The 14,492-nt window shown below is 53.0% G+C and overlaps 1 protein-coding gene across 3 annotated transcripts in view; it reads right to left on the bottom strand.

Moving 5' to 3' along the window:
* PHYHD1 (phytanoyl-CoA dioxygenase domain containing 1) overlaps positions 1–14,492 on the bottom strand; it is a 164,504-nt gene that overhangs the window by 114,971 nt on the left and 35,041 nt on the right. Inside the window, exon 1 of one of the 3 annotated variants that reach the window (XM_069237024.1) lies at positions 292–484. The exons of 1 other annotated variant lie outside the window; for it this stretch is intronic. In XM_069237024.1, coding sequence (XP_069093125.1) covers positions 292–469 — 178 coding nt within the window. In that variant the 5' untranslated portion in view covers positions 470–484. Of the gene's footprint in view, positions 1–105; positions 264–291; positions 485–14,492 lie in introns of those variants that run through there. One more of the 3 variants, XM_069237027.1, reaches the window with a different exon arrangement.

Genomic DNA, 14,492 nt, shown 5'->3' with positions numbered 1-14,492 from the left:
CACCGAGGCCTTGAAAGAAAGGGGAGGGTAGAGAGGCCCTCAGCACTCATCACCTGCAGCACCGAGGCCCTGAAAGAAAGGGGAGGGTAGAGAGGCCCTCAGCACCTGCAGCACCGAGGCCCTGAAAGGAAGGGGAGGGTAGAGAGGCCCTCAGCACTCCTCATCACCTGCAGCACCGAGGCCCTGAAAGGAAGGGGAGGGTAGAGAGGCCCTCAGCACTCCTCATCACCTGCAGCACCGAGGCCCTGAAAGGAAGGGGAGGGTAGAGAGGCCCTCAGCACTCCTCATCACCTGCAGCACCGAGGCCCTGAAAGGGAGGGGATGAGGCAGGCCTGCTCAGTCCTGAGGCCGGGGGTGGATTACAGACCCAGAGGGCTTTAGAGCAGATTAGAGCCCCTCCCAGCGCCAGCCTGTCCGAGACTGATAACACCACCCGGGGGCGGCTCTTCCAGGCCCTGCCCTCACTCATTAACTTCTTATCCTGAGTCTTTTACCTTCGTGGGGGGGGGGGCTCCCTGAGGGAGGGGACAGCAGAGGAGGGGTTTCCTTGGGGAGGGGCGTGTCCAGGGGGTCTCAGGACGGGGGTGTGGATGGGGGGCTGCCCTGGGGGAGGGGAGTGTCCAGAGGGTCACATCACTGGTGGCCCGTACATACTGAACACATCACTGGTGGGTAGAACACAACACTGGTGGGCAGTACATACTGTACACAACATTGGTTGGTAGAGCACATCACTGGTGGGCAGTACATAATGTACACATCACTGGTGGGTAGAACACAACACTGGTGGGCAGTACATACTGTACTCAACACTGGTGGGTAGAACACAACACTGGTGGGCAGTACATACTGTACTCAACACTGGTGGGTAGAACACAACACTGGTGGGCAGTACATACTGTACACAGCATTGGTGGGTAGAACACATCACTGGTGGGTAGAACACATCACTGATGGGCAGTACATACTGTACACTTCACTGATGGGTAGTACACATCATAATTCACAGTGACGGGTGGTACATAACGTTAATGGGCAGTACACAGCCTCCCTAAGATTGGGGCGGAGGGGCAGGATGTTGATTGCAGATGAAAGTCCAGGGAGTGTCTCTGGGGGGCCGAAGCGGATGGAGGACAAAGGTGACCTGGCAGAAGCGCTAGATGGATCCCACCCCTCAAGCGACCAATCAGAGACGAGCTGACCCACACTACCCTCACCCCCCCCACCTTCTTCTCATGAATATTAATAGGGACATTTATTAGGTGATTAGCACAATTCAATTGTTTTTAAGCAACAAACTTTGACACCGAGGAGTATCAAAAGAGGGAACTTTTACGTTTACATTCAAACTTTTCCAAGGTAGTTTCTTCTAGTTCAGCCACAGAGCGCCGAGAAACCCCTGTCTCTTACACCATGAGCTGAGCTTCGTTCCGCTGGTGAGCTAGACTGATGGATGCAAAGGTCTGACCTCACTCATAAACCGTACCTGTCACTTGGAGGTCGGGGGCGGTCTTCTGGGCCCTGAGACCTGGTCTTCTCACTGGGGGGCTCTAGGGGCCCGGTGTCCTGGCCTTGTCACTGGGGGGGGCTTGTGAACCCTGAGACCTGGTCTTGTCATTGGGGGGCTCTTGGGACCCTGAGACCTGGTCTTCTCACTGGGGGGGGGGGGGCGCTTGTGAACCCTGAGACCTGGTCTTGTCATTGGGGGGCTGTTAGGACCCTGAGACCTGGTCTTGTCATTGGGGGCGCTTGTGAACCCTGAAACCTGGTCTTGTCATTGGGGGGATCTAGGGGCCCTGAGTCCTGGTCTTGTCACTGGGGGCTCTTAGGGCCCTGAGACTTTGGTGGTTATTTTGCACCTCTTGGTAATGACCGCATCGCCGGCGGTGGCGGTAACTACCGCCAACAGGCCGGCGGTGCAGACTGCCAAATAATGAAGTATAGGAGAAACAGCCAGCGGCCCATCCACCCGCCGCCATCTTGGAATCACTGCCGACGACGGCAGAGACCTTCTCCGGAAAGGCCCAATCCGACCGGCATATTATGAACACCACATCGCCATCAATTCTGGGGCGGTACCGCCACTCAAAGCTTTGCGGCAATGACCCATATAAAGGGAAACACTCACCGGAGGCCCACAAGACACGCTGACGCCAACATGAAGCGAGAGTTGGAAATAATGGCAGTGCTTCTCCTTGCCATATTCCTCCAGGACCGTGACTGCCGACAAAGATTACAACGGTAAGATCCCTAGCCTAGCACACGAGGGAGGAAAGGGCACAATTACACACCCACCCATCCCACCCACACCGCAATGCACACCCAACCTCTCCCACCACCCCAAGCCATACACACCCTAACAAAATGTACTTACCCGACACAAGCCAACAAATACCTGCACCAATGCACACACCTGTGCACACCACACCCCCACAGTGAAATGCTGCACAATGCACAATGGCTCAATTTAGCACCAACAGTTCTGCTGGGCAGCACATTTTTATCCCCAAAAACTATTTACAAAAGGCCATTGGCTAGTAAAAAGTCCCGGTAGGGCAAAGATAGCCCACACTTGACTCCCACGATGTAAAGGAACACTCCACTGAGAAGGGGCATCAGTGGGGCAGCCAGGCACCTCAGGGTTCAGGGGCAGGTGGTGGCGGGGTGGGGACTCAGGTTTGGAAGTAGGGGTCTTGGGTGGAGGTTCTGGAGGTGGAGAGGGTTTGGGCTTGTTCTTGGGAGGAGAAGGAGTGGGCCTGGACCGGGGGGTGGCAGAGGGACCAGAGGCAACACAGGCCTTCCTCTCTGGGGAAGGGGCAAGGGAATGAGTAGGGCGGACTGCAGAGGACTTAGATGAGGAAGGGGTGAGTTTCTGGAGGCCAAGGGAACATTTAGCAAGAAGACGGGGTGGGCCAGTGGGTTAGAACAGGTCAACATGGGAGAGGGAACGCTTACGAGGTGCAGATGGAGGGGTTTTGGAGACAGGTTTGGGAGTGGAGGTATGAGGTGTAGGTCTGCTGTGCTTGGATGCAAGTGCCTGTACAGTATGCCCATGTTTGGTGGAAGTGTGTGGAGTGGATGTCTGGGAGCGTTTCTATGTCCTGGGAGGGGTGGTGAACACAGTTGGGGAGGTGGATGTTGCTGTGTCTGCCTTTGAATGTTAGGTGGGTGCCTGCATGTGGTGGGACGTGTGGTGCTTTTGTTTGTGTGCCTGCTTCTGGGGTGTTGATGTGTGTGCATGGCTGTCTGGATGTGTGCTTGGGATGGGAGAAGGGAGTGGGATGCTGGAAGGGGTAGAGGTTGTGGGACGGGGGACGGAAAGACCAGGGACACTGGCTGCCGTCAAAGAGGAGGCCAGAGCCTGAAAAGATCTCTGGAGGCCAGACATGGCACTGTGAATGCCTTCCAGGAATGCATTGCTGCATTTGGGATGCCAGCCCCTGGATGGCATTCACAATGGTTGACTGACCAACAGAGATGCTTCTCAAGAAGTCAATAGCCTCCTCAATGAGGGCAGAAGGGCTAACAGGGGCAGGAGATAAGGTGCCTGGGGAAAAGGAGACACCCACCCTCCTGGGTGAGTGGGCACGGGCCACACGCTGGGGAGCTACTGGGAGGGCAGTGAAGGTATGGGGTTGGCGGAAGTTGGCAAAGAAAGGGTGGGCCCAGTAGGGTCCGCCACCACCAGGGAGCTGACATCGGAGGAAGTGTCGGAGTCACTACCTCCAGTGGTTGTTGCCTCCCCCATGGTACTCCCCTCGCCCTCCAACTCACTGGTCTCCTTGGCATAGGTGGACTCTGCCTCCTGGGAACCGTGGGCTGCAGCATCCCCACTCGCTGGTGCCTCAGCTCCCTCGCCAGATGATGCTAAACACAGAAGGACACAAGAGCACAGAGGGGTGGGGGGTCAAAACAAGAAAGAAGTAGGTCAAATCCAGATCAAACATACCTGTTGGCACACATACGCCCCCACCCATCTCATGCACTAACTCCCAGCAGACAGAATTCTTCACCTGAATGTACCCCTAACTGCTAGGCAACATCCCACAGTGCACTACATTACCATCCTGGCCCTCTACTCTGTAACACTTTGCAATGGGACACAATGAGAGACGTTGGCAAGACAACAAATCTGCCATTCCATGAGGCCACATCTGAACCAATAGTCCAAACAGGGGACCCCTCACAGGCCTACATTCCCAGCAATATCTACCTAAGGACACTATCCCATGGACGTAGAAGGGGGCAGGACTGCAGGGACACACCCATCTATGGGTCTGGCACCACAGTGCATGCACCCCATAGCACTTAACGACACTCAGCATAGTAGCATCACATTAGTGTAGGTACTCACCCCATTGTGGCTGCTGTGCTGCCTTCATGCGTCCATCCAAATCGGGATAGGCCACCGCCAGTATGTGGACCATTAGGGGGGTCAGGGTCGGACAGGCACTTCTCCCTCGTTTGGAGGCCATCCCAAGCTGGGCCTCTCCGGTCTTCCTTGCTCAGCGCCGCAGGTCCTCCCACCGCTTCCTGCAGTGGGTGCTCCGCCGGTTGTAGAACCCCAGGGTCCACACTTCCTTGGCGATGGCTTGCCACATTCCTTTCTTCTGATGGGCGCTGACCTGCATGGGACACACAGAGTAAAGAAACAGACATCAGTGTGGTTGCCCCATACACAAATGCCATGCCAGTTCTACCTCACACGGCCCATGGAGACACATATTGACAATGGCCAAGACGACAACTGCCAGACACATCACGGGTAAGCATCCACACTGCCACCAACAACGCCTACAGGCACCCGCCACATTCACACACATTCAAGGAGGACTAATAGCAACTTACCTGAGCCTCTGGTCGCCCATACAGCTTCGCATACAGGGGTAGGACCCCGTCCACCAGCTTCTCAAGCTCCTCCGTGGTGAAGGCCGGGGCCCGTTCTCCTGTGACACGTGCCATTCTAAGGACCAGCGTCAGGACACAGCAGCTCACGCAGTGGAGTTCCATTCCCCTCGAGGTGCAGGAGTCAAGTGGCAAGGGCATAGCAAAATGGCGGTAATTACGGCGGCAGTGTGCACAGTCGCTGCCGGCGGTGATTGTGATTGGCCCTGCTTCCCCTTAGATGCCAACATTATGCAATGAAGAGGTGCACAGCAGTGAACACCGCCTACTGCCATGGTAACTAGCACCAGCAGAATGAAGTCACCTCCTACACTACACTACCTGTAGGGCAGGTGGCTGCCATTTTGCACACACCACGCCTTCATAGTCCTAATCCATGGCTCCATTCTCTCTCCCCATCATCGAGTAATTGTATGATCAGTGATCCTCCTCATGGAATCATAGTGGGAATTGTGCCTACACTGTGATGCACTGAAATATACACACCTCACCAGACATTAACCTGACAGGATTACCATGTTCTCTGCGTCTGTGTGAGGGGCAATAGTGTTGCATGTACAAGTTGAATTGTGGAATATTGTGATTGAAGTGGTTGTGGCAAATCAATGTGTCTCTATTCCCCCCCCATAGGTACAGACCCATGTGGCGAGGGAGGGCCCCATCTGTTTACAGACCCCTGGTTGATCTGGCCACCATGGAGGAACGTCACATCATCATCAATTACTGCCTGAATCGAGCCACAATCCTGGCTTTCTGCACAAATGGAGCCTGATCTGATGCCAGCTAATAGGAATACCCATGCCATCCCTACAACTGTGCAGATACTCTCTGTGCTACATTTTCTGTCCACAGGCTTGTTCCAAGTGACAGTGGGCATGGAAGCCGGGGTACCTCACCCAATGTTCAGCAACATCCTGTCCAAATTTCTGGATTCCTTCGTGCAACACCTGCAGAGTTATGTCCAGTTTCCCCAAAGGGCTGATCTCACCACCATCAAATCTGGATTTTATGCTTTTGCAAATATCCCCCCAGTGACAGGTGCCATTGATGGTACCCACATAGCCCTCATACCCCCAAGATTAAATGAACAGGTGTTTCAGAAATCGTAACAACTTTCACCCCATTAATGTCCAATTGGTGTGTACCGCTGATCAGTCCATTGCTCATGTCAGTGCAAGGTTCCCAGTATCAGTCCATGACTCCTTTGTCCTGAGAAACAGCAGTGTGCCACACATGATGGGACAACTACAGGGGGACAGAGCTTGGCTCATAGGTGCTTGTGTATGACACTGGATCTCTTACATAGCTGACAGGCAGGCTGCATGCAAGTAGATTTTGTGTGTTTCAACCCTCTTTTGCCCACTTTTGCAGGGGATTCTGGCTACCCCAACATGCAATGGCTCCTGACACCTGTGAGGAATCCCAGGACAGATGCAGAAATCCATTATAATGAGGCACATGGTCACACTAGGAGGGTGATTGAGCGGACCATAGGACACCCGAAGGCAAGGTTTCACTGCCTCCATCTCTCTGGAGGGTCCCTGTGCTATGTCCCTGACAAGGTGTGTCAGATGGTGGTGGCCTGCTGCATGCTGCACAACTTGGCTTTGGGGTAAGCTATTCCACTACTGGGTGAGGTGGATGCCGTCCAACCACTCCTGCCACCTTAGAGGATGGATGAGAGTGATAGAGAAGAGGAGGGGGAAGACATCAACTCCAGGACCCAGCTAATCCGGCTATACTTCCAGTGACTCTCAGGTACTGTTCTATGATGCCAATGGGTTTACTGCATTGTTTCAGGGTGACTTATGTGCTGAGTGCTGCGGTGTCCCTTACCAGTGATGTGTAGACTTCATGTGTGAAGAAGGAGATGCGTGTTACAGCATAGCAATGTAAAGTGTGACATACTTCGAACACTGCAGTCTGTTAGACCCCTTCATGCAATAAACCAGCATTATCATGTAAACTGCCCACTATATTCACATTTGCATTTGTTAGCGCACATAGATGAAGGACCGATATTTTGAGTGCACAGATGTATGTATTGAAACAAAACACATCCATGAGTGATGGGACAGTGGGAGGGAGCGGGCACATGGTGAACAATGTACTCCGGTACATTTCCACAGCTGTTGGTAGCGCAGGGGCAGAGGCCATGGAGCCACTGGAAGATGGTGCAATGGCAGTGGCATGTCGACAAGGTAGCTCAGTGGCACACAAGGGAGACAGTTCAGGGCAGAGTCACTTCCTGGCGGTGGTCTTGGTCTTGGCTGGTGTTTCACTGGGATGTCTGGGTCTGAGGCCACATTTGTGAGGGGGAACCTGGGCTGCAGGGGAAGGGGTTCTGGTGCCCTGTGAGTCCTCTGGCAGTGCCACCAGTCTGCTGCTGATGTGGACGGCAGGGCAGTGTCCTGGCTAGTGGAAGGGGCCTGCAGGTGGGTGGAGGACTCAGGCTGGCCGTTGTACTGGCTCTGCAGCACCCCTGCAATGGAGGCCATGGTAGCACTGAGCTGTTTCCATTGCTCCATGGCCTCCAGGTGGTGTGCTACCTGCAGCCTCTGATCCTCCTCCAGCGTGGCCAGGATCTGGCCCATCCTGTCCTGGGAATGGTGGTATGCTCCCAGGACCTCAGCAATGGCCTCCTGGGCAGCAGCATCCCTCCTTGTGCCACCACTCTGACCAACTGTTCCCGTCCCAATGGCCCTAGCCCCCTGTACCTGTGTCCCCTGCACAGGTCTGGCAGTCCCACTTGCACTGGGCCCTTCATCATCCTGCCTGGTGGTGGGTGGAGACTCGGGACTCTGTACTTGTGGGCAGCCAGTCCGTGGCCTGGAGACACTGGTGTGGGGACATTGGGCCAGAGCTGATGGTGGTGGCTGAGTGGTAGGGGTGTCAGTGGTGCCCTCGGTGGGGCTATTGGAGGGTAAGTGTCAAGAGATGTGGGAAGGGCCAGGGTTCTCCCCTGTGTCCAGACATCCCTCTGCACTCTCCTGAGTGGGGCCTTCATCTTCAGGTGGAGTACTGGCATTCCTTGACGTCTCCGTCCGGGTGGCATGGGTGGTGGTGCCTGTGTGTGTGAGAACAGAGATGTGGATGTCCTGCACTTTCATGTCCCTTTCAGCACTGCTTAGGAGTTATTGGTGGTTCCATTCCCATGTGGTAGCATGCAGGGCCCCTTGATGTTCTTTCAGATGCATTTGGTGATGGGGGAGTGGTGCATTCTGGTTGTTGTGATGCTCCTGCCATTTCATGCATGGGTTGGTGACTGTGCACAGGGGGCTGGAGAGTGATTTGTATGAGGGTTGTGGGCATGCAGGGGACATGGGTAGGAGTGTGTGGGTGTTGTGGGCTGGGTAGGGGATGGGGGCATGGTGGTAGTGAGAGGGATGTTGTGATACATGCATTGCAGGTGTAGTTGATTTACCCGAGTCCAGTCCTCCAGGGAGTCCAGTGAGGCCATCCGGGTGCAGGATAGCCATGACCCTCTCCTCCCAGTCGGTGTATTCAGGGGAGGAGGACCACAGCCATTCTTCTGTACGGTGATATTGTGTTGTGATGCCATGGAACGCACCTTCCCCTGTTCCATCTCTTCCTGATGTCATCCCTTGTGTGTGGATGGATTTCCTACTGCGTTGACCTTGTTGACAATCCTCTGCCATAGCTCCATCTTTTTGACCGAGGGCGTCTGCTGCATCTGTGCCCCAAATAGCTGCGGCTCGACCCTGAATATTTTGTCCACCATGGTCCTCAGCTCCCTGTCAGTGAAGCAGGGGTGCTTAGGGGGTGCCATTGTGTGTGTTGTGGGTGGTGTGTTGTGTGTGTGACTTGTGTGGTGGTTGTTTGTATGTGTGTAGTGGTTTTCTGTGGTGTGGTTGGTGTTGTAAAGGATTGTGGGTTGTGTGGGAGTGCGTTTTATAGTGGTGTGGATGTGTGCCAGCTGTGTGGTTTTCAAATTTGCCAATGTGTACTTCTGTCGTTGGCGATTCACATTTCTGAGTGCGGGGGTCATTGCCACCAATGGCCGTTCGACATCCACTGTCCTCCGCGCTGATTTGTGCATCATTATGTGGTGGGCGGGGGTTTGTAGGGATGGCGGTGGTGGGGTGCTGTGTCCTGCCTTTCCGCCATTGTTGGCCCTGGCGGTGAGTGGAGGTTGTCAATTTTTGGGCAGACTGTGTTTTTGACATCATTATTCGGCAGTATGCAGTCCACCGCCACTGGTGGTCTTTTGTTCACCGTCAGCATTGCGGTCGGCAGTGATTACCGCCAAGTTCATAATAACTGGGGGTGGGGGCTCTAGGGGCCCTGAGCCCTGGTCTTGTCACTGGGGGGCTCTTGTAACCCCTGAGACCTGTTCCTGTCACCAGGGGGCTTTTGAGGCCCTGAGACCTGGTCTTGTCAATGGGGGCTCCTGGGGCCTAGAGACCTGGGCTTGTCATTAGGAGGCTCTTGGAGCCCTGGTCTTGTCACTGGGGGGCTTTTGGGTCCCTGAGACCTTGTCTTGCCACTGGGGAGCTCTTGTGGGCCCGAGACCTAATTTTGTCACTGGAGAGCTCTTGGGGGCCATGAGCTCTGGTCTCGTCACTGGGGGGCTCTTGGGGCCACACGCCGTGATCTTATCACTGGGGTGGGGTGAGGGGGGACTCTCGTGGGTCCTGAGACCTGGTTTTGTCACCGGGAGGCTCTTGGGGCCCTGAGACCTAGTCTTGTCACTGGCGGGCTCTTGGGGACCTGAGACCTGATCTTGTGACTGGGGGGCTCTAATGGGCCATGAGACCTGGTCTTGTCACTGGGAAGTTCTTGGGGCCCGAGTCCTGGCCTTGTCACTGAGGGGCTCTTGGTCCCTGAGACCTTGTTTTGTCACTGGGGGGCTCTTGTGGGCCCTGATACCTGGTTTTGTCACTGGAGGGCTCTTGTGAGCCCTGAGCCCTGGTCTTGTCACTGGGGGGCTCCTGGGGCCACAAGCCCTGGTCTTGTCACTTGGGTGGGGGTCTCTTGTTGGCCCTGAGATCTGGTCTTGTCACTGGGGGCTTTTGGGGACACGAGCCCTGGTCTTGTCATTGGAGTTGTGGGCCCTGAGGTTTGCCTGTTTTTAGTAATCTGTAAATACGGGGCATGTCTGTAATCTGTCATTGCGATGATTATTCTAGGAAAGTACCTTCTTTTTGGCATGGTTACCCCCACTTTCTGCCTGCTGTCAGTGTGATTTGACTGTGTTCACTGGGATCCTGCTAACCAGGACCCCAGTGACTGTGCTCTCTACCCCTAAATTTGGTTGTTCCCGACTGACTTTGGCATACTGGTGCCCCCATGTAAGTCCCTAGTATATGGTACCTAGGTACCCAGGGCATTGGGGCACCAGGGGATCCCCATGGGCTGCAGCATGTATTATGCCACCCATGGGGAGCCCATGCAAAGTGTTAGGCACGCCTTCCACTGCAGCCTGCGTGAAAAGGTGCATGCACCCTTTCACTACAGGTCACTGCACCAGGTCACTGTAAGTCACCCTTATGGCAGGCCCTCCTAGCACAGAGGGCAGGGTGCAAGAACTCCAGCTCCATTTTTCTGGACTTTGTAAGTGCTGGGAAGCCATTTTACCAGTGTACTGGACACAGGTCACTACCAATGTCCAGCTACATAATGGTAACTCCAAACCTGGGCATGTATGATATCAAAATGTCGAACTCATCCCCCAATTCTGTTGCCAATATTGGATGTATGATTCCATTCAATCTAGGGCCGCCTTAGAGGACCCCCATCTCTGCTCCTACCAGTTTGTGGGGTTTTACCGGGCAGCCTGCGCAGCTGCCATCCTACAGACAGGTTTCTGCCCTCCTGCTGCTTGACAAGCTCAAGCCCAGGAAGACAGAACAAAGGATTTCCTTTGGGAGAGGGAGGCAACACCTTCTCCCTTTGGAAATAGGTTTAACATGGCTTGGATAGAGTAGCCTTCCCAAGCCACCAGTATGCTTTGAAGGGCACATTTGGTGCCCTCCTTGCATAAACCGGTTTGCACTAGTTCAGTGACCCCTGGACCTGCTCTTGCACAAAACCGCACAGTGGTAAGGGGAGTGACCACTCCCCTGTCCATCACCACCCCTTGGATGGTGCCCAGAGCTCCTCCAGGTGGCCACTTGATTCTGCCATCTTGAATCCAAAGTGGGCAGAGGCCCCTGGGAGCATCTGAGTGGCCCGGTCAGGCAGGTGATGTCACAGCCCCCTCCTGATAGGTGGTCACCCTGCTAGGTGACCAATCCCCCGTCCTGGGCTATTAGGGTCTCCCTTTTGGGTGCTTCCTCAGATTCAACATGCAAGATTCCAGCAGGACTCCTCTGCATCGTTTACTTCATCTCATAGCCACCGGGATGGTAACTGGACCGTCCAGGAACTGACAATCTGCAACTTCAGCAACGACTCCGCTTTGCAGCATTGTTTCTCCGGCTCCTTCCAGCAACTGCAACATTTCCCTGTCAGTGCATCCTCTGAGGGTGACGAGTCCTCAGCTTGCACAAGAAGCAAGAAGGAATCTCCCTTGGAGTGAAGTAGTCACTCCCCTGCACCCGCAGGCACCAACTGCAACGACGACCGGCTGCGTGGATCTTCTCTCCTAGAAAATTGCTTGGATCCTGCAACAAAGGTGGTGCTCTGAAGTGGTCCCCTTGGTCCTTTACCAGCTGTCCAACTTGGGAGACGGTAAGCCCTTGCCTCTCCTTGCAGGACAGTACCCCTGTGCACTGCGACTCTTGCAGCTACCAAGGCTTGTTGGCTCTTCTTCCAAGGGATCTTCAGGCTCTGTGTAGCCTCGTCCTCCAGCACTCTTCCCTGCAAAGCACTGTCTCCTGTATGCTGCTCCAGCGACGTGAGACTCCTCTCCAGGTGTGCTGAGTGGGCCTCACTGTGACTTCTGTGCCTGCTGCCTGTGAGTTGCCTGTGGGGCCTGCATCCTTGACTTCTGATTCTCATCTCTGCTGAGGGTTGCCTGGGATTCCCCTCCTTGGGGTGAGTCCCCCCGGACCTTCCTGGTCCCCAGCAGCTCTGCAACTCTTGCCTATGCCAAGGCTTGTTGATGGTTTTTCCACACCACTGACTGACTGCAACTCTTCTTCTGGCATGGGACATCAACTGCATCACTTCTGGAACTCTTCCCCTGCTCCTGTGCTGCATAGTCGACTCCTGGTCTTCACCATCGACCTGGTCCTGCATCTCCAGAAGGGTGGGTAGTGTCTCCTGCCCCAACCGGACACACCAACTGGAAATGGACTTGGTCCCCATCATTTGTCTGGATCCATCTTCTGTTTCTTGTAGTCTTCCTTGGGTCTTGCACAGTCCTTTTACAAAGTTTAGCTGTGGGTTTGGGGAAAAACCAAGTACTTACTTCTCTCCTGGTCGCTGGGGTGCACTCTGGTACTTACCTTTTGGGGTTTCTAGTTCCTCCAGCTCCCCTCTACAGAGGGTTGGGGTCTGAACTTCGCATTCCACTTGCTTAGTATATGGTTTGGTCTCCCCCTTGGGTCTCCATTATTTTCTGTTATTTTACTATTTTTTATTGCTTTCTATGCCAATTCATGACTTCTAATGTATTTAATAGTATATTTACTCACCTGCTAGTGGAGTATTGCCTGTACAGTATTTTAGTATTTGTGTTACCATAATAAAGTACCTTTATTTTTGTACAACTGAGTGTTTTCTTTCATGTGGTATTGTACAAGCTTTGCATGTCTCCTAGATAAGCCTTGGCTGCTCATCCACAGCTACCTCTAGAGAGCCCTGGACTTCTAGACACTGCCTACACCTCACTAATAGGGGACACCTGGACCTGGTGTAAGGTGACAACACCATAGGTACTCACCACACACCAGGCCTGCTTCCTACAATTATGGTCCTATTGCTGCAACTTCTTGTCTTTGAAAGAATATTTTGAATGGTTTCTTTCATGCAACAATATTGACAAGTAGCACCAGCTCTGCCAAGTTTCCCAGGTCCATGCGTGATGTGATGTTCCAGTCCGTTTTTTTACCTTTGACTTCTTGGACTTTTAGGTTTATTTATTACATCATTAAACAGGACTACACATCCCAGGATTCAAAGGAAAAAAACAGGACTGGAGCAGCACATCACGCATGGACCTGGGAAACTTGGCAGCTATGTGGACTGGAGCAGCACATCACGCATGGACCTGGGAAACGTGGCAGCTATGTGGACTGGAGCAGCACATCACGCATGGACCTGGGAAACTTGGCAGCTATGTGGACTGGAGCAGCACATCACGCATGGACCTGGGAAACTTGGCAGCTATGTGGACTGGAGCAGCACATCACGCATGGACCTGGGAAACGTGGCAGCTATGTGCACTGGAGCAGCACATCACGCATGGACCTGGGAAACTTGGCAGCTATGTGGACTGGAGCAGCACATCACGCATTGACCTGGGAAACTTGGCAGCTATGTGGACTGGAGCAGCACATCACGCATGGACCTGGGAAACTTGGCAGCTATGTGGAGTGGAGCAGCACATCACGCATGGGCCTGGGAAACTTGGCAGCTATGTGGACTGGAGCAGCACATCACGCATGGGCCTGGGAAACTTGGCAGCTATGTGGACTGGAGCAGCACATCACGCATGGACCTGGGAAACATGGCAGCTATGTGGACTGGAGCAGCACATCATGCATGGACCTGGGAAACGTGGCAGCTATATACCACTTGTTCCACTTGGTCGTCCATCAAAAAGATTTGACTTTTACTCTTGTTCAACTGTAATTTGTTGTTCTTCCAGGAGTTTGCCTCTTCCGAACATACTGTGTGTTTGTGAGGTATTGTGCGACTGTGTGTCCTCAGTTAGACCTTCTGCTCTTACGAGGATGTGAAAGTCCTTAACTTGCACTCCCTGAGAATGTAGATGTTTTTCTGAGGACACCCATGAGTGTATATGTAGGACAGAAATGGTTACAAGGGGGGTCCCTGGGTACTCCCTAAAGAAGTGTGTAGAAGGGAGACAGACACTGAAAGAAAGGGGATATTTGCCTACCAGTAGCTCCCAGACACCTTTAGAGTAGCTCACAACCTTGAGTTAATTTAAAAAAAAGTACAGGGTCACATTTTTCTTTTTAAAGTTAAGGGAAGGCTGTGTATATTTTACAGTATTATCTTTATGCTGCAGATAGCAGAGCTTGAGTCATATTTACCACCCAGGCTGGGGCACAGAGGTGAAGAACTGAAGCACAGACCTATTTAACTCTTAAATAAAAGTCCTTGTCAAAACATTATATGGAGCTGAGAACAAAATGGTGATTCTCATTGCTTTTAAATCAGAGAAAAGTAAAATGAAAAGTTACTGTAATGATTAAGTTAACTTTTCTTTTTAAATTTCTCATTTTTTTACAGTGTTGCATTTACAAACAGCAAGCCTCTGGATCCCAGTGGCCAGTAGACACCGTGCCATGTTTATGACTGAAAAATACAGTCACTTTTTAAATAAGGGAGAAATTTAAAGTGAAGAAAAATGTTCCATATTATGAAAATGTTTTCTCCCATTTAAAAACCCGGTTTTATGTTTGTGTTCTACATGTAATGGTCCCACATATGGC

The sequence above is a fragment of the Pleurodeles waltl genome, chromosome 6 (genome assembly GCF_031143425.1).
Source record: "Pleurodeles waltl isolate 20211129_DDA chromosome 6, aPleWal1.hap1.20221129, whole genome shotgun sequence".
NCBI lineage: Eukaryota > Metazoa > Chordata > Amphibia > Caudata > Salamandridae > Pleurodeles > Pleurodeles waltl.
This window is presented reverse-complemented; position numbering and strand designations above follow the sequence as displayed.